Source organism: Heteronotia binoei, chromosome 1, assembly GCF_032191835.1.
Source record: "Heteronotia binoei isolate CCM8104 ecotype False Entrance Well chromosome 1, APGP_CSIRO_Hbin_v1, whole genome shotgun sequence".
NCBI lineage: Eukaryota > Metazoa > Chordata > Lepidosauria > Squamata > Gekkonidae > Heteronotia > Heteronotia binoei.
In genome coordinates, this window is record NC_083223.1 from 19181661 (window position 1) to 19202314 (window position 20654).

At 42.5% G+C, this 20654-nt stretch overlaps 1 protein-coding gene across 1 annotated transcript in view; it reads right to left on the reverse strand.

Moving 5' to 3' along the window:
- Positions 1–386: 386 nt before the first annotated feature.
- The window catches only part of ITM2B (integral membrane protein 2B), a 34293-nt gene continuing 14025 nt past the window's right edge, over positions 387–20654 (reverse strand). The window contains exons 3-6 of the mRNA XM_060231696.1: positions 10603–10809; positions 8953–9063; positions 3911–4061; positions 387–1096 (exon numbers count right to left, since the gene is read on the reverse strand). Coding sequence (XP_060087679.1) covers positions 1008–1096; positions 3911–4061; positions 8953–9063; positions 10603–10809 — 558 coding nt within the window. The 3' untranslated portion in view covers positions 387–1007. The remainder of the gene's footprint in view (positions 1097–3910; positions 4062–8952; positions 9064–10602; positions 10810–20654) is intronic.

Genomic DNA, 20654 nt, shown 5'->3' on the forward strand with positions numbered 1-20654 from the left:
ATGACAAGGGTCACTTGCATCAGCCTGAATTCTGTTCTTCAAGAAGAAGAAGATGATATTGGATTTATATCCTGCCCTCCACTCCGAAAAGTCTCAGAGCCGCTCACAATCTCCTTTACCTTCCTCCCCCACCTCAGACACCCTGTGAGGTGGGTGGGGCTGGAGAGGGCTCTCACAGCAGCTGCCCTTTCAAGGACAACTTCTGCCAGGGCTATGGCTGACCCAAGGCCATTCCAGCAGGTGCAAGTGGAGGAGTGGGGAATTAAACCCGGTTCTCCCAGATAAGAGTCCACGCACTTAACCACTACACCAAACTGGCTCTCTTCATGTTAAATACCTAGCAAAGTTTTCCATGTATAGGAAGGCGTATTAAGAAAACGTAAAACTTTTAGACAAACAGATTTGTAATATTTATTTTCCATTGCACATATATAGCTTATATACATGTTAGTAACCTGAAGTTACTGTATATTTTTGTTACAGCTGACACATATTAATATACCATGGCAAAAAAAAATCAAACTTAAGTATGACTGCGCTTAAAAAAACACACACCAAGAAATTGCACTTTTTATTAAAGTTCTTTTCCAATCTCTGTAAACCACCAACATCACTAATAATATGTCATTAGGACTCTCAAGTGTTGCAGTTAATTTGTACACATTTTTTTTTTTTAAATTCAGAGGGATCTTTCTATCCAATTGTGCTAGGAGACGGGACATATTCTGGACCCTCCTGCTACTTCGTCAAGGTTCATTACATGAAACACACTACAACTAAGCCATTATACAACTGCTACTCGACATGTAGAAACCACTCTTAAAATATGGAAACACGATTTTTCAAAAAATCATATGATGTATCATGAGAAGATAAAGTGTTGGCGTTCAGCTAGGAAGGACGGTCCACTACTTACATAACCCATTTAAAATAAAAATCACGGCGTTATGAGAGAAAGGGCTGGGCTGATGAGGTTCTGTCAATCTTCTGTTGCAAAGTGTAATCTCTCATTGCTCACAAATGAGGGTTTCTACAGCAAATCTGTTCTCGAAATGTCGGATCTTCCGGCAGTTGCTCACTTCACGTTTATGAATCCCTGGTAGGAGAGCAAGCAGGTTATAGAGTTATTTTAGTTAGATGTGGGAAATTGCATTTCCCCCAATGGAAATAAAACTGTTAATTTGTCTTTGTAATTAGCTATAATTATTCATATTTACCACAGGATCATTGTGAAACCAGGACATTAGTTCCGCATCCACCCAGGTTCTAGCAAATACTCCCCAAACTTCATTTTTACCCTAGCTTCATTCACACATACACACCGTTGGCAAAAGCAGGCCATGCCTAATTCCCTAGATACAATTTCTACCTTAGTGCTCACTTTCCTACCCAGCAGGAGCAGACATAATCACCACCAGTCAAAACCATGGTCCTTCCAACAAACAGCCCTCATACAGGAACTGAAACAGCCATGAATATCACAGCCAAGAGAGATGGTGTCCCCCCCCTTCATTACAGCTCTAAGCTTACTGAACACAGCAAAAATTATTTATGCCTAAAATCACATTGTATAACCCTAAAACAGCAGTGGCCAAACCTGCTTAATGTAAGAGCCACATAAAATAAATGTCAAATGTTTGAGAGCAGCAAGACGTGAACATCAGTTGTTTGAGAGCTTCAGGAAGGAAGATGGGGGAGGGGAGGGAGGGAGGGAGAGGTGGAAAGAAAACTACTTTAACTTTAAATGCATTCTCCAAGCCACCAGCTGGATTGGCTTGGACAAGTGATTTAAAAGAGAAAAATGCCTTCTTTAAGCTGGCCAACAGGGGCTTTGAGAGCTACGTAATATGTGTGGAATAGCCACATGTGGCTCCAGAGTAGGGTTGCCAAGTCCAATTCAAGAAATATCTGGGGACTTCGGGGGTGGAGCCAGGAGATTTTGGGGGTGGAGCCAGGAGACACTGGGGTGGAGCCAGGAGACACTGGGGTGGAGCCAAGATCAAGGCTGTGACAAGCATAACTGAACTCCAAAGGGAGTTCTGGCCATCACATTTAAAGGGACGGCACACCTTTTCAATTCCTTCCATAGGAAATAATGAAGGATAGGGGCACCTTCTTTTGGGGCTCATAGAATTGGACCCCTTGATCCAATCTTTTTGAAACTTGGGTATTTTGGGGAGAGGCACTAGATGCTATACTGAAAATTTGGTGCCTCTACCCCAAAAAGCAGCCCCCCCAGAGCCCCAGATACCCATGGATCAATTCTCCATGATTTTCTATGGGAATAAATCTCCATAGGGAATAATAGAGTTCCCAGCAGATATTTCCCTCCCCTCCCCCTGCTTTCTGATGACCCTGAAGCAGGGGGAGGGCCTCCAAACCGGGGGATCCCCTGCCCCCACCTGGGGATTGGCAACCCTACTCCAGAGCCATAATTTGGCCACTCCTGCCCTAGACCCCCCCTCAAGCAGACTAGAAATAACTTTGTTTTTAATCTATTGTTAGTAATCAAGCTTGCGGCATCCATCAAAAGATTCTTCCTCTCCATCTCCTACTATCTCTCTCACTCTAAGCCAACAAATTTACATAATTCTCTTTCAAGACAATAAGTTACTGTTAAATACTGTAAGCTGTTTAAATACAGTGGCCATAAACTGAGCATTATTCTACCATGCATTTCAACAGGAAAGATCTGAGTGTGCACTTAGTATTTTTGTTCGAACGTCCTGACTTGGATGGCCCGGGCTAGCCCGATCTTATCAGATCTTGAAAGCTAAACAAGATCAGCCCTGATTAGGACAGGAGGCCACTAAGGAAATCCAGGGTCACTACACAGAGGCAGGCCATGGCAAAATGACCTCTGAACGTCTCTTGTGCTGAAAACTCTATGAGGGTTGCCATGTTGGCTATGAGTTGGTAAGACTTTCCACCAACACTGCTTGCTGGAGTGAACACTGCTTGTTGGAATGTACAAGAATTAAAACGGTCAAACCTCTGCGATAGGTACATTTTGTGCCAGTCACTTGGCACATAAACATGGCATTGGCATACTTATCAACACCGTAGTCCTTCACAGGGTTATCCTAGCTAAGCCCAGCAGTAGGCTTAGCCGGAATAACCCTGTTTAGCATGATGCAGTAATACGACTTAAAAGAAGTAAAATATTCATATTTTGCAATACCGAGCAACACCGCAATGTACAAAGTCTAAACTCCACCAAAAAAATCCTCAGTCTTAAGACTTGCAGTGCAAGCAACACCACAATGTCCAATGTCTAAATTCCACAAAACCCCCCCTCAGTCTTAAGACTTGCAATGCAGGCGTGTAAGTATTAAGGATGAGAAACCCCCAATATGAAGCAGGACTAGAACAGACATGCAACAAAGATTGCAAGGAGACTGTTGTAGTGTGACGATGAGCTGGATCCAGACTAAACGTCTCAGTGAACATATGAAGCTGCTTTATACTGAACCAGACCCTCGGTCCATCAAAGTCAGTATTGTCTACTCAGACTGGCAGCGGCTCTCCAGGGTCTCAGGCTAAGGTTTTTCACACCTCTTCGCCTGGACCCTTTTTTAGTGGAGATGCCAGGGATTGAACCTGGGACCTTCTGCTTACCAAGCAGATGCTCTACCACTGAACCACCTCCCTCCCAGTGGCAGAATGGAACTTTCCTGCCTCCCCCTGCAATCGACCAATCCCCCAAAAATGCTGCTCCTGGAGGACGGGGGCCCCCAGAGGAATGACATGAGGTCTGCACTGGGAAGAAAAACTAGTGGAAACTCCCCATCTAGTCTTGATCCAGCCTCAGCCTTCAAGCTTCATTAGGGCACATCGCCCCTTGAAAGACAGAGAGGCGTCTCCCCCAATAGATGAACCCCTTTTGTTTTCTAAGCAGCACAATCCATACCTCTCAGAGCTTCCTTGCGCTGCAGCTTGTAGGTCTCCTTGTCACGACAGAGGCGATAAATAAAAAAGCCCAGCTGATCCACGTTTTCTATGCGGTCAGTAACAATCATCTGCTCGTGAATCAAGTATGACTGCGGCAGGTAAGTCCCAGCCTACAGCAAAGCAAAACATAAAGTTATTTAAAATATAAAGTTTTCATATGCACTTTCGTAGCAATTTCTTTTTTTATAACATAAAAAGATGTGCTTCAGGCCCACAGAATAATAAGGACGTTTAGCTAATGAGAACCTTGAATAAAGGAATGTGACTACTTCTAGCTGAAAGAATCAAAACAATGCAAGATGCACTAAGATCTCAGCATCAGTCTTTCAGTTGCCAAATCAGAGAACTGCTTCTACTGAGCTTGTAAGGCTTAGTGGACCAGAAGCAGCTCTCTGATTTGGCAACTTGTAAGGCTCAGCGTCATTCACTTTTTTGGCCGCTCACATTGTCCTTATCCAATTAGAAAAAAGATGCGCTAAAATGCACGTAAGGACACAAGATTGGGAAATTATTTCTTAAACTTGCAAGCACTGTGGAGATGAAGAGGCCTTTGAACAGCTACTAAAAATTTGGTGCAATCCTGTTTTGAAAAACACAAAACCAGGCCTTCCACTGATATTATTTTCACACACAATGATGGCTTTTAAAAGTGTGTGCACCATTAAGCACAACCGCTGTTTCATACCAACATTTCCAAAGCAGGCTTATTCTAATCCTATCTCCTTTCCAATCTATACACTACACACATTACTATCATTGCACTTTTGGTAGACATCGACCTAGGCTATTAGCATACCTTGGAAATTATGAGAAACCATGAAGACTATGGGATGCCGTCCATATATTTATTTTATGCATTGCATATCAACAGACACAGCATCAAAGATGTTAATTTTATATATCATGGTTTTAATAATGGTTTAATGTTTTATTTTAATACTGTTTTATAATAGAACTTTGTATTTTATGTTGTCAGTTTGCAGTTAGCCGCCCTGAGCCTGTTCTCAGGGAACAGAAAATAAATAAATAAATGTGTCTGTCCTGCCCCCTCCCTCCCCTTTTAGTTTCCTAGCAACATAAACCTCTTCAAAGGTAGACACTGCATTTTTTTTTTGCAAACTTCAAATCCAAAGTATTGCCTACTCTGGACCTTAGAAGAAGAAGACTGCAGATTTATACCCTGTCCTTCTCTCTGAATCAGAGTGGCTTACAATCTTCTATACCTTCTCCCCCAACAACAGACACCCTGTGAGGTAGGTGGGGCTGAGAGGGTTCTCACAGCAGCTGCCCTTTCAAGGACAACTCCTGCGATATCTATGGCTAACCCAAGGCCATTCCAGCAGCTGCAAGTGAAGGAGTGGGGAATCAAACGCGGCTTTTCCAGATAAGAGTCTGCACACTTAATCACTACACCAAACTGGCTCTCTGGGTCATTGTATGGCATCTATACGTATAGTCTAACCTAGGCTCCATAACATGGTGCTCATGGACACCTTTCCTGTTGCTCAACAAGCGTTTGTAGAAAGGGGGTGGAGCTAGGTGGGACTTTTGCTCAGCGTGGCTTTTGATTGGCTATGCAGGTCTTTATAAATATTGTTTCAGCAGCAGCTGCCACCACAGCCCAAGTAACTTTACTGTGCAGATGCAGGTAAGCTGCCCCAGATATTGTATGACCGGCGTCACCTCCTGCAGAGCCATTTTATGGCTGTGCCCATGGTGTTGTGTCAGAATTCAAAAGGTGCCCACAGGCTCGGAAAGGTTAAGGACCCTGGTCTATTAAATATAAAATTCAGTTAATAGGGGAAAGAAGTCACAATATCTTGTCGATCCGTATACCATTTTATGGGTTGGATCTGTCAAGTCTGCAGGTTCAATAACGAGTCGTTACTGATACAAAGAAACTAGTTTATTGATACTGTTACTTGAGGCTAGGCCAGTATTGAAAGACTAAAGAACATACAGTAGATACAAGCATATAAGGGATACTTCAAAGGAATTCCTAAGGGGGGGATTATGCAGGGAACATTCACACATTGATGTTACCAATTCGTTCCCAGGCCTGTTTTGGCCTTGATCGCCGTAGACTCCTGACTCCCTTCCGAGCCAGGCCTGAGAAGGCACAGATAAGGCTTTCACATCTCTCCATTTCAGAGCAACACTACATAATAAAGGAAAGGGGGGTAGGGAGAGTTTGAGCTAACAGCATTTGAATATACTTTGGTTCTACCCAGAATGCTCTTTGAGCCAGAGTTATACACAGACTTGACATACTGCCCCCCCTAAGCCGCCTCCACTGCCCTGTTGGCTTGCTGCATTCGAACAATTGTGGCAGGGACCGAGCGGGAGCTGGAAAACCATCCAGGAAAACCTAGAGGCAGCTAAAGAGACCTATAAGAAACAATATGACAAATCTCATGCTCCCGCTTGGGACTTCAAGGTGGGGGACTCTGTGTTTGTGTCTACCAAGAACCTGCCACTCAGTCAACCCTCTAGGAAGTTGGCCTACAAGTTTCTAGGGCCCTTCAAAATCAAGAGGGTCATTAACCAGGTGACAGTGGACCTGGAGTTGCCAAAGGCACTTAGTAAAATACACCCTGTATTTCATTGCAGCCTTCTTCGTCGAGACCCCGGAGCTTCGGCTTGGCATCCTCGAGTACCAGCCCCCCAACCTGTGCTAATTGGGAACCAGAGTCACCACGAGGTCCAAGAAATCCTGGACTCTAAAGTCAAAAGAGGAATCCTGTATTACCTAGTAAAATGGAAACATTTCCCAGTTAGTGAAAATGAATGGGTGACTGAGAAAGATATCTCAGCATCAGATCTGATTAAAAAGTTCACTTTGGATCTGAGTGGCATCTGGCATTCAGCTCGTGGGAGAGGACTTTACCGCCCGTAGCTCTCTGAAAAGATTGAGCTGCAGGGCAGAGGGGGAACCAGAAACTACAGACGCAGCCCATCCATCCATTGCTTTTCGCTCCTTCAAGCAGCACTCTGGATCCAAGCCCATGCTATTTTGTGCTTATACAGACTTTTCTAACAATTTACAAGTTTAACGAAAGAAAAGAGCAAGATTCCAGTAACGCCTTAAAGACTAAAATAATATGTGGCAGGGTATGAGCTTTCGCGAGTCACTGCTCACTTCTTCAGATACAGCTTGAATGGAAGTCCATCTGTCCTATTTATTGGAAAGTGGAATGATTTCAGATGCCGAATGACATTAGCAAAATGAAAAAGACAATGGCAGCACAATATACAAAATACAAATATGCCAAAAATATTGTGCAAATCACACTCTTAAATAGTTTGTACAAATTGAATATATTATGAAGAACATACAAACATCCATTTCAGTACCTTCAGTATCAGCCGTCAATTAAGATACTGAAATAGGTATTTGAGAGAGACCTTGGCTGAAAATTCAGTTGGCTTATGAGAAAGCTGCAGGAGCAGCAGAACGCAATTAAAAACCGGTGGTTGTGTGAAGGCAAGAATTTTTCCTTCGAAAGCCAACAAGCAACGGAGGGACTCCTTTGGAACTTTGTTGTTGAGTCTTAGTACTCTCTTTGTGAAATTAAGAGACTTTGAGGGGTCCTCCCTGAAATATTACATTTGAGACTTTTGTTTGGCTAAAATGTTCGAATATATGATAACTTTTGTATGTTCTTCATAATATATTCAATTTGTACAAACTACTTAAGAGAGTGAATGACATTAGCAGGCAAATGACAACAGCAGGTGTGATTGGATTTAGGTGAGATATGCAGAGGGGGAATAGGCATGAAAAAAAATAAGCATTGGTGATAAGACAGGAAACCCAGGTCTCGATTCAGTCCAGGTGGATGCATTGTCTTGAGTTTCATTACAGTTGCAATTCAACAAGTCTCTCTTATCTTCCTTTGAAGAGAACTGCTACTTTTAGGTCAGCAACTGAATGTCCTGGAAGGTTCAAATATTCCCCCACTGTTTTTTAAATACTGGGGCTTATAATGTCAGATTTATGTCCATTAATTCTTCGTTGAAGGGATTGGCCTGCTGGTCCAATGTAGAGGGTGAAAGGGCACTGTTGACGCATGATGGCATAAACCACAGTAGAGGATGAGTGGGAATATGAACCTGAGATGGTATGGCTGATGTTGCTGGGTCCACTGATGCTGTTGCTAGGATCTATATAAGAGCAAAGTTGGCATCTTGGTTTGCTGTAGGCCTTGCTACCAGAATCATGTTAATGTTAAGTAGTTTGTCATTGTGGGCGAGAAGTTGTTTTAAGGTTAGCAGGCTGTCTGTAAGCAAGAAAAGGTTGCCCCCCCCACAGTGCCTGTTTAAGGGAAGTATCCCTATCCAGAATGGGTTGTAGGTCATTAATAATACATTGACTTCTGATAGCACAATGCTGGAAACACCATGAAACTCCAAAGAAACAAGATTTGATTGACAAAATATTAGAGACAGCAGAAATAGATATACTTGCACTTCGTCTTAAGGGCAGACTATTGAAAGATGGAGAAAATCTTTGGAAACCTTTTTACGAATGGCTTAATGCCTAAACTTGTTTTTGTACATTACCTGTTGCACTTTTCAATGTATTCCCCACTTTGATATGTTTGAATTTATAGTAGCAAATTATTTAGCATAAACTACAGGCTATAACTTGTTAAGACTAAGAGTACTATTATGTAATCTAACGATGCAGGAAAAAAAAATGATGCTGACTTTTACTTTTATCCCTTTTCCATTTCCACTTCTATATCCCCCCTACTTCTCTCCTTTTTCAAAATTTCAATAAAATATATGTAACCGATAATACACTGAACTGGCTTGTGAGTCATGAAAGCTCCTCCCCTGCAGCCACATATTTTGCTAGTCTTTCAGGTGCTCTTGGACTCTCTCTTTTCTACTGCTACAGACAGACTAACGTGGCTGCCCATCTTGATCTATCTACAAGTTTAACAGATACAGATTACTGACTCTATTATGAAAAGGCCAGCTGTAATTTAATCATACCTTGATATTGATCAGCAACTCCAAGAAGTTTTTAGGCGGCATAACAACTGACGTATTGAGAGGAATGACGTAGCACTTATCTAGGCTAAGATCAAGGTAAGCTGTGAGTCTCTGATGAGGAAATGCAGATAATCATGTTAGTCATTTTAGAATAAATCTTGAGTAATAAACTGTAATTAACCACCATGTTTTCCCTCTTAAAAGTCTACCTCATAAACTGACTGTCGAAAACATTTTGGGGAATGCCCAAGACACAGCTTCCCTTATTTTCTATATCAGCTTTCACAATTCAATCAGTGCAGTCAGGGCTTTTTTTGGTAGGAAAAAGCCCAGCAGGAACTCATTTGCATATTAGGCCACATACCCCTGACATCACCATTGTTTTGCACAGGGCTTTTGATGTAGAAAAACCCCAGCAAGAACTCATCTGCATATTAGACCACACCCTCAACACCAAGCCAGCCTGAGCTGCGTTCCTGTGTGTTCCGGCTCAAATGAAGCCCTGAGTGCAGTAGATAGGATGGTAGAGTTCAATGTCAGACTGAAGATTCTGAGTACCATTTTAACGCTACCTCATGTAATAAACTATGTGAAAGTCAAAAAGCAAGGGAAAAACACATTCCCTACAGTGCTACTTTTACAAAATTCCTTCTAGAGGAAAGCATTAAAACTAGTTTATCATTTTACACCCGATACCACAGCTGGCAAAACATGACATCGCTCATGTAATTTATGTAGCTGTTTTAGTTTATAAAAAAACCCCTTGAGTTTATCACACAGCTGAAGTACTTTGTATGAATTAGAATTCTTCATATTCAAATAAGAGCTATACTGAATCGTTGTCAGATACTAAATCATCCAAAACTGCGGGCAACATTAGATTATTTTTATTGCAATTTTTTCCCCGCTTAACACACTGAAACACAGTTCTTGGTCTTGTAGAACTTCAGATGAATATGCAGGGGTTGAGAATTCTGTAACGAATTCTAACAGCTATGTTAACACAGCCTGATTTATGTAGCCCATTTCAAAGCAGATGAACTGGCACTCTGTCTACTCCACCCCCCACCACAACAGAGTCTTTCAATAACAAAATTGAGAGAGGGGAGGAATCTGTCCATAACAGAATTCTGTAAACCTTTCCCTGTTATTTCTTTGTCTAAGACAAAGTCCAGGAAAACAAATTATTTTTTGGCTGTACTTTGGCTTTATTATGCATTTGATATATTCATTAATGCCTGGGATCGGTGCCATTTGCAAGTTTCTCACTTTAGGCCCACACACAAACCCACTGAATCCAGCACATGACTATGTTGCATAGCGGGTCTGCTCCCACAATGCTCCTTCTAAGCTGTGGAGTCCAGTGAGCAAAAATTCTGCTTTTGTGAGCTACTGGCACTAAAGTTGTGAGCTACAGCACAAATAGTTTGCTCTGGAGCCATTTTTCCCGAGTGAAGACAAAAATGCATGAGCTGAAGACTAAGAAACCGTGAGCTAGCTCACATTAATTTAGCTTAGAGGGAACACTGCTCCCACCCCTGGTGATAGCTGCATGCCATTTGCTAACGCAAACCCTGATTTTGAATGAGCAAGGAAGTGAAACAGAGGTCTTGCTCCAATTACACCCATAGCTTTTCAGAAGATCCTCACCCTTTGAAAATCATGAACGATATCAGCCGGATCGCTGTCCGCAAACTCTGGAATGGGCACACTGATGAACTCAACATCCTCCTCCTCCAAGATCTGAATGTTCTCTTCAATTATCTGGTAACGAGGAGCTGGAACACCCTCATTGGCTTCTGTTAGGGTCAAGCCATCCTCAATATATTTTATTCCACAGAAGTAAACACCGTTTTCCTAAAACAAATAAATAAATCAAGGTTAAAGCGCAAAGGTATCATGCAAGCTCCTAGGCAGTTCTCTCCTTCTCTCTTTTTTAGGTATAAATCAGTTTATTGATTAATAATTAAAATATATCAAATGCATAATAAAGCCAAAGTACAGCCAAAAAAATATTGCCTACTCTATACATAAGTAGGGTGCACTACAAAATAAACAATAAATAAAACTGACTAAGGGATAAAAGCAATAGGTTTCTTCATTTTAGCCCTAGACAACTTAGCATAAAACTAAAAATGAGAGGAATGTATTCTTCATGGGTCAATGAGGATGAGGCACAGGAGGGACTAAATTTCCAATTCAGGAAGGGCTCACATTTTCTTAGTATCCATTTCCTTCTCCCGAGTTGTAGGGAAGGACTACAGTTCATTCCTGATGGGCTTTAAACTATGCATCAACCCCTTCCCCATTTTCTCACCTTCCTCTGAACGAGGAAGGAATATTAATATAATTATCTTGGCGGAAATACACCTGCAAGGCATTCTTTGTGAGAAAGACAGGCCAGCAGCCCACACAAAGTGCTTGACCGGCAAATCCAGTCACCAAATCCTTCATGCTACAAGCACAGCGAAATGAGTGAAAGAACATCCCTCTGCTCAGACAAAGGCACAGTGTGAGCGAAAGGTGTGAACGAAAGGTGTTTACAAGATAATGCATGGGATGGAGAAAGTAGAGAAAGAAGTACTTTTCTCCCTTTCTCACAATACAAGAACTCGTGGGCATTCGATGAAATTGCTGAGCAGACAGGTTAAAACGGATAAAAGGAAGTACTTCTTCACCCAAAGGGTGATTAACATGTGGAATTCACTGCCACAGGAGGTGGTGGCAGCCACAAGTATAGCCACCTTCAAGAAGGGTTTAGATAAAAATATGGAGCACAGGTCCATCAGTGGCTATTAGCCACAGTATATGTGTGTATATAAATTTTTTTGCCACTGTGTGACACAGAGTGTTGGACTTGATGGGCCGTTGGCCTGATCCAATATGGCTTCTCTTATGTTCTTAACGTAAGAATCAGCTCCCCTCTTAGGTACATGTTCTTGCTTTTCTAATTCTCAGATATTTCAAGAAGTATGATGATATTGGGATGGTACCCAGATGCAACTCAGATCAAGGGCTGCTAACCCCTATTGTATGTGCATGCAGTGAAGTGGCCAAGTTTTCGGATGACACTAAATTGTTCAGGGTGGTAAGAACCAGAGAGGATTGTGAGGAACTCCAAAGGGATCTGTTGAGGCTGGGTGAGTGGGCGTCAACGTGGCAGAGACTGACCAAGAGAGAGATCTTGGGGTCGTGGTAGATAACTCACTGAAAATGTCAAGACAGTTGCGATTGCAATTAAAAAAGATAAAAATATGGAGCAGAGGTTCATCAGTGGCTATTAGCCACAGTGTGTGTGTGTGTGTGTATATATAAATTTTTGGCCACTATGTGATACAGAGTGTTGGACTGGATGGGCCATTGGCCTGATCCAACATGGCTTCTCTTATGTTCTTATGATTATTTTTCTCCTTCCAATAAAGTACAGCAGAAAGGCTATCCAAATATGAATGATAACCTATTAAATTGGAGATAATTATGAAATTGTTGTGAGATGAACTATCTATTTCAAACAGTAAAGAACCAATAATTAATTTGCCGATTTAACTGTAAAACTAACCTGAAAAATTTATTATTCTAACAACGAAAGCTGCATCTGGGTTGTAGAAATTAAGGTTATAACCACCAAAAGGATGAGGTTTTATGTAGAAAATCATGATTTAAATCAGGTCTTACTGACTAGTGATTTAAATTGCAATTTAAACAGATTTGATTTAAATGAAATCTACCCTGTGAGTATGTGTGCAGTGGTTATTTTGTAACATAAGGCACACATGCAATCACTCACAATTATTTCCTGGAAAAAAAATTGTGATATATTTACAAGTCTTGCCAGTAAAAACGACATCCCATAACTTCACAATAATCAACAACAGAGCTATTTAAAAAGCTCTGCATGACTTGAGCAATTCTGAATTCCAATCATTTCTAGTATGTTGTTTTCACAAAACCTTCTCACAAATAATCTTCTAACAGCACAGTCCTCAGAACACTCTCCTGGGAGTTAAGCCCCCTTTATGAAGACTGAGTAGGTTTCTGAGTAGACCTGCTTAGAATTCCTCTGTAAGTGTCTCTCTATTGCAAGTGGTGAATTGAAGCATGTCAACTACACTGTGACTACATCTATCTCCAGGGGTGAAATTCTAACAGGAGCTCCTTTGCATATTAGGCCACACACCCCTGATGTAGCCAATCCTCCAAGAGTTTACAGGGCTCTTTTTTGTAAGCTCTGGGAGGATTGGCTACCTCAGGGGTACGTGGCCTAATATGCAAAGGAGCTCCTGTTAGAATTCCATCCCTGCCTATCTCACTGTGACTACACTGGTCTCACTGCTGGGTGGAACAGCCAACTGAGCAAGCCTAGAGCCACCTGTAAGAGCAATTTGTGCTTTATTTTAATATTTTGGAAGCTTAAAAAGTTGAAACAGGCAACATGTTCATAAGTTCAGTGCCACAGCACAGGCTTTGAATGTATTTTTTTTAAAAAGAAAACTTTACTGAAGAAAATCTATGAAGTTACAGAAAGAAAGAAAGATAAGAAGATTAGGTATGTAAATATATGGGGTACAAATACATATCCAATAGAAATGCGTGTTGATAAGAGTACAAATATCAAATATTGCAAAATAAATAAATTAAAAATAAATGAACAAATAAATCATTACCAGTGTTGATAAAACATAAAAAATGAAATCAATGTAAGGCCAAAGTTGTAACAGTATCTATATTACCTTCTGTACTTAAAAAAGGATGCCATTTAGCTAAGAAAAATGAAATGGGAGAAGGTTTTTGGGGTTGTCCTAAGTCATGAGTCAGCTTATCAAGAACAAAATATTCCCACATTTTTAAAGGCCAAGAGTGCAATGTTGGTGTGTTTGGGGATCTCCACACCCTGGCAATCATTTTTCTGCCACAAGAATTACATCAATTAGCTCTTGAGAATTTCTGGGTATGTGGGGAGCTTCCCATAAAGATAATTTAAAAAGTTCTGGAGTAAAGGGAATAGATATAGAAGTAATTGTTTGAATCTTAGAGTGATTCAAAAAATTTGTTATTTGTGGACATAGCCACCAATTGTGAAAATAAGAGCCAGGGGCTCCACACCCCTTCCAACAAAGTGGGGTGACTAAAGATTGTATATGAGATAGTTGGATTGGGGTCAGATATCATCAGGCGACCATTTGATATGTTTGAAGTTGAATATTGAGAGATTTCGATAATATTGTAGAGGAAGACCAAATCAGTTGCCATTGAGGTTCTCAAAAATCATATTGTAGGTCTGCATGCCAAGCTTTTTGATAATGTAATAAATCCGTGATTTTGTGGTTTAATAATAGTTTGTAAATCTTAGAAATTAATCCTTTTATTGGTGTTGCATCCGTATATGGATATTTTTCAAATTCGGAAATTAGTATCCTTAGTGGGAAAGCAAATTCTTTATTTGTAAATATTCTAACCACGGTATATTTATATTGTGTTTATTTTCCAGATCTGATTTGCTTTTTAGAAGGACCTTAGAAAGAATGTTATCAAAACGTGTGAGGCCAACCCTTCTATATATCAAAAAGATAGAAGTATGCCAGGTAAGCACCAGCTCTGTTCCATTAAGTTAGTTAGAGGAGATGTTGGGGGTGCTAGTATAGATTGATGTTGCATCCAAATTTTGAAGGTTGCATCCGAAAAAGAGTTAACAGAAATATGTGAAGGAGATTTTTTGAAAGTGGCCCAAATTGCTTCCTGAAAAGTCTTAGGGTTCAAATAAGAATTTTCTATCTTTTTCTAATCAGCTTGATATGAAGATCTGCATTGTTTGACTAAATTAGTAAGGATTATAGCATCATGGTATAGAGTAATGTCTAGAACTGAAAGACCTCCCTCCTTGTTAGATTTGCTTAGGGTAGAGAAATTAATTCATGGGTGTTTAAAAGCCCAGATAAATTTGTTAATTTCAGACTGCCATTTTTAAGAAGAGAAAGGGGAATCGCTCTGATATAAAAATGATTTTTTGTAAGATTAGAGATTTGATTACTTGTATTCGTTCAAGGTTTGTAAGATGCTTTTGGTTCCAGGAGGTTAGTAAGTCTTTTAGTGACTTAGAAATCATCAAGTGGTTAAGTGAGACTAGTTTGGAGAGACATAAAGGGATTTGGATTCCTAAGTACTTCCAAGAAGACTGTCTCATAGCAGGGGAAAGAAGAATTGGATAAAAGTTGGATTTTTTAAAATTTACTTTAAGACTGACCACTACCCCAAAGATTGACAGATGCAAGTGAATAGCTGGGAGAGATGTGGAAGGGTTAGAGATGTATAAAATCATATAATCTACAAATAGACTTATCTGAAAATGATGCGAATTGATGTTAATACCAGTTATATTTGGGTCATCTCTAAAGCAATTAGCCAAGGCAAGGGTGCCCTTTATTGATTTATTTATTTTATAGCCCGCCCTCCCCGTCAAAGGCAGGCTCAGGGCGGTTCACAGGTTAGGGCCACACAATCACATTAGTGTGGCCAAATAAAATAAGACAACAATAAAAACATAAAACATAAAAACAATTCCTAAAACATTTACATGTGCTAACTTCAGACAGCAATTAAATTCTAATGGTGGTTAGTTGTTCTAAGAAGTCCCAGGATCACCACAGCGTGATGATGTGAACCATTGGTAGTATTTTTATGGGCCCGTCCTGTTGCTGCAGGTGTTACCATCATGAAAACGCATGGAGGAGGAGTGCCATTTTGCAGGCCCTTTGGAACTGCGGAAGCTCTCACAGGGCCCTGACCTCCTCTGGCAGCTCATTTCACCAGCTAGGGGCAGCGATGGAAAAGGCCCTAGCTCTCGTTGATTTGAGCCTCACTTCTCTGATGCTGGGAACTGCCAGCAGGTTTTGAGACCTGGACGGAAGTGCTCGCTGGGGCATGTGCAGGGAAAGGCGGCCCCTACGGTATGCAGGACCCTGGCCATATAGGGTTTTAAAGGTAATGACCAGCACCTTGAAGCGAATCCAGTACATGATTGGTAGCCAGTGCAATGCTTTCAGCACAGGCTGAATGCGTTCCCATAAAGGAATTCCCATTAGCAGCCTGGTTGCAGCATTCTACACTAGCTGAAGTCACCGGATTTGGGACAAGGATAGCCCCACGTAGAGGGCATTACAGTAGTCTAATCTCGAGGTGACCGTTGCACAGATCACTGTTGCCAACTCGTTGCGTTCGAGAAAGGGGACCAACTGTCTTGCCTTCCGCAGATGGTAAAAGGCTGACTTGGCAGTGGCTGCTACTTGGGCCTCCATTGTTAGAGAGGGATCCAAGAGCACCCCTAAGCTTTTAACCTTGGGAGCTAGCGTAAACTGTGCTCCATCAAAAGGTCAGTAAACGGACATCTGGTCCCGAACCGCAGCGACTCAAATACAGGACCTCCGTCTTCGTAAGATTTAATTTCAGTCTACTCAGCCCAAGCCACCCAACCACAGCTTGCAATGCCGCAGACAGATCTTCTGGGGTGGAGTTGGACTGACCACCCATCAACAGATAGAGCTGGGTGTCATCTGCATACTGGTGACAACCCAGCCCATACCTCTGGGCAACCTGGGCGAGAGGGTGTATGTAGATGTTGAATAACATCGGAGAAAGAACCACTCCCTGCGGGACACCACACGTACGTGGGTGTTGGGATAGTTCGTCTCCTAGCGCCACCCTCTGTCCCCGACCCTGGAGAAAGGAGGAAAGCCACTTCAAAGCCAACCCCTGGATCCCAGCATCAGTGAGGCGAGAGGTCAGTAGCTGATGGTCGACCATGTCAAATGCCGCTGACAGGTCTAGCAACATCAGATCTGCTGAGCCACCTCTGTCCAAGTGCCTCTGGAGGTCATCTGTGAGGGCAACCAGAACCTTCTCTGTCCCATGACCTGGACAAAAACCAGATTGATGTGGGTTAAGCACGGAAGCATCATCCAGAAAACTCTGAAGCTGCACTGCCAGAGCCCTTTCTAATCTTGCCTAAGAACAGCAAGTTAGATACTGGCCAGTAATTCACCAATTCAGCCGGGTCCAGAGATGGCTTTTTAAGAAGGGGGTGCACCACAGCCTCTTTAATAGGCTGGGGGAAGGTTCCTTCAAAAATTGACAATATCCCTTAGGGGAGCCTGTAGCTCCTCTTGGCCACATTTTATTAGCCAAGAGAGGCATGGCCGCATGGGTCCAACCTACAGGTGGTTGGCCGCACAGTGGAGAGTATTCTGTCAACTTCCTCCAGGCTGAGTGGAGTGAAAGAATCCAAGACTAGAAGACGTGCTTGGAGTCTCAAGTTCATTCACTGTTTCCAAAGTGGCAGGGAAAACAAGGTGGAGCGACAGGACTTTATCTGCGAAAAAGTTCGCAAATGCTTCACAGTCAATATCCAATTCCCTAGCATTTGGTATAGTGGTAGGGTAGTTAAATTGTCCTAAATCATTGTGCTGGGCGCGAGTTCGCAGATGCAATCATGGTTGTAAGATATATTTTCTTAGCGGCCCTGACTGCCACCTCATATATGACCTATAAACTGTTCTTGTTACTTCATCGTGGGCTTGCCGCCACTGCCTCTCTAGCTGTCTGAGCCTCCGTTTCATCTGCCATAGTCCCGGTGTATACCAGGACGCCAGCTTTGTATGAGGGCACAGAGGGCACCTGGAAGCAATCTCATTGATGGCCATGGTGAGCCTGTTACACCAGGTCTCCAGAAGCTCATCTAAAGAGTCGCCAGGGGGCCAAGGATCCCGATGAACCGTCTGGAACTGCATAGGGTCCATTTGGTTCCGTGGGCAAGCTAAAATACACTCACTGCCGAAACAGGGTTGGAGCGGGATATTCAAACGAGCCTTCAGGGCAGAGTGGTCCGACCATGGCACTGCATCAGCAGTAATGCAGTCCACTGTCATTCTTGCCGCAAAGATCAAATCCAGAATGTGTCCAGCCTGATGGGAGTTGTTACATATTGAGTCCCAGCACCACCATGGATGACACCAGGTCTGACACCAATGTGGAGCCCACGTTATTGGCACGGACATTGAAGTCACCCAGAACCAAAAGTCTAGGGTACTCCAACACCCAGTCTGATATGGCCTCCACAAGAGCCAGCAGGGCATTGGCCGATGCAGAGGGCAGTCGGTACACCAGCCAAATAGCCAAACATCACTCCTCCTCCCCCCGTCTGCTAGTCCATAATTGGTGGAGGACCGAGAACCAAGGGGGAGCTACTTGGGAGAGAACGACCGTCTCCCTGTCTCACACCCAGGTCTCAGTCACACAAGCCAGGTCCATATTCTGCTCTAGCAGGAAATCCCGCAAGAATGGACCTAGCATTGCACAACAACGTCGGAGGCGGATGTTTCGACTTGGCCCCACTGCTTGCAACCGCTGGGATGGGATGCAGGCTGGAAGGAGGTCGCGCATTCTGGCATCTCGGCCTCCTTCCCTTATATGAACGCCTGTTCCCACCGCTGTACTTTCCCCTCCCCAGGAGCACCGGAATCCCCAGCTCAGTCATCTCACGCTAATGGTCTCTGCAGGAGCCTCAGACCAGTCAGGATGTAACACTGAGTGGTAACCGCAGTACTAGACTACCAGTCAATACCCGATGTGATTCAACTTGGTAATAGAACAGAATAGTCCACTAATCTCATCTGTTCTATTTCCTAGCTAAATACCACTAATTAACTCCTACCCACTAAATTTAATTAAAACCCTACCCATTGCTGATTAATCCCCTCCAGTTAGTACTGCAATATGTTCCCCAGCGAGCACTGAGATCGGGAACTCAAAACCTCCTGGTTGTCCCTGCGGGACCTTACCCAATTCCGCAGGGCCTGTAAGACAGCCCTCTTCCGGCTGGCCCACAACTAACCGGCACTGAGTACTGAACACTGAACACGGAACATCGAATTTGAATTGAGTGTAGCTTGAGACCGCTGAATGATTTTAATGTTTTATGTATATAACAAATGTTTAGATTTTTAATTATAAATTATGTAATGTTAATTTTAATGCTTAATTTTATACTTTATACTTTATGTTAGTTTTATATGCTGTAAGCCGCCCTGAGCCACCTAGTGGGAAAGGCGGGATATAAATCCTAGATAAATAAAATAAATAAATAATTAGAAACCCTATTAATCGGCAATTCAATTATATTTCTAACACCCACCCAGTAGCCAATTAATAATTCAATCAGTACTAAAAACCTCAATTAACGTAAACCATTAATTAGTTAATCAGCAAATGCATACAATTAATTTAGTAGCCAATATATTCCGGTCTCCATTAAATTTTGCTCTAATTAGGCTCAATAAAAATTCATTCTACTATACATTAATTAAATACAATATCAGATTAGTAGATTAGCAGCAGTTGATGTTAGCCATCCAAGTTAGCAGCAGTTACTGGTCTCAGAGTTCAGCTTCTAGAACCAGCTTGTGGCAATTGATGAAATGAATAAAGGCTGGGATTCAAAGATCTTGGATTCTAGATGGAGTGAAGTGCAGTAAAGTGCAAAGTGCAATCCAAATGCAGTCCGAGGACCAGAATGCCATCAGGTGCCGGAGGCAAGTTCTCAAGGGGGTGGAAAAGAAAAGCAGCTTTCCTGGCTGCAGCTCACCATATGGAATGCAAGGCCCTCGCTCCGTTCTCGCCCTGGCCGACCACTAGCTTGTCGGCCTTTCGTAAGCAAGTCAGCGCTAACACAGGGGGCTCCGAGAGAGCAGAAACTCCAGTGTGAAAGGTCTAGAATAGCGTTTTTGACCAGTGTATCTGACACTTTGATTATGATGTCTCTGGGGCTGTGAGCTCTACCAATGAAAGGAGCACCAGCTCTGTAGGCTTGTGTGATGACCAGGGTTACGCCATTTTCTAGTTGTAAAACTGACGAAAGCCAGATGGCCATAAAATAGAAAGTTGGGTAGTCCTTTCCTCCCGCTCTTCAAAGCCTTGAAATTTTATGTTGCGTTTGCAGAGTTTATTGTCCATAATTAAAATTTTCTCCCTCTCCCATGTCTCTGAAGATTGCAAGGTTTTAATATTTCCCTGGTTAGCCAACTTATTTTGCATAGCTGATTCAGCAGTGCGGACTACTTCTTGTAGGGTGGCTTGCATAGAGTCTATACGTTCAGTGATGGGTTGAAGAATACCCAGAAGTTCTTTTCTTAAAGCAGCGATCGTATCATGGAGTACATGGGTAGTGAGGGTGTTTGGAGAAGAAGCAGATTCACCGGCAGCCATTTTGGATGTAGAATGTGGCATCGGAGGGGGATCTGGAGAAGGGCCACTTGCGATAAGAAATGACCGAATTTCGCGAGTTCCAGCAGAATTTATTTAAATTTCTGACCAGACCTTTCTCCCATGCTCTAACGAAAAAAATATAGAAAAAGCTGCGTTGGCGTGGGGGAAATCGGGATGGTCAGGGATGGAGCTTGGCCACTATGCATCCAACTCCATTGAAGCCGACGCCACGCCTCCCCTTTGAATGTAGACAATCCCAAATTTAATCTCCAAGGTCTCCAATTAAAAGTATTACAGGAAGCAGGACTCAAGATAGATTTCCCTGTCTCAGACTTTGGAGAGCTGATGACACTCAGGATAGACAAGTTCTAAGAGCCAGTTTGGTGTAGTGGTTAAGTGTGCGGACTCTTATCTGGGAGAACCGGGTTTGATTCCCCACTCCTCCATTT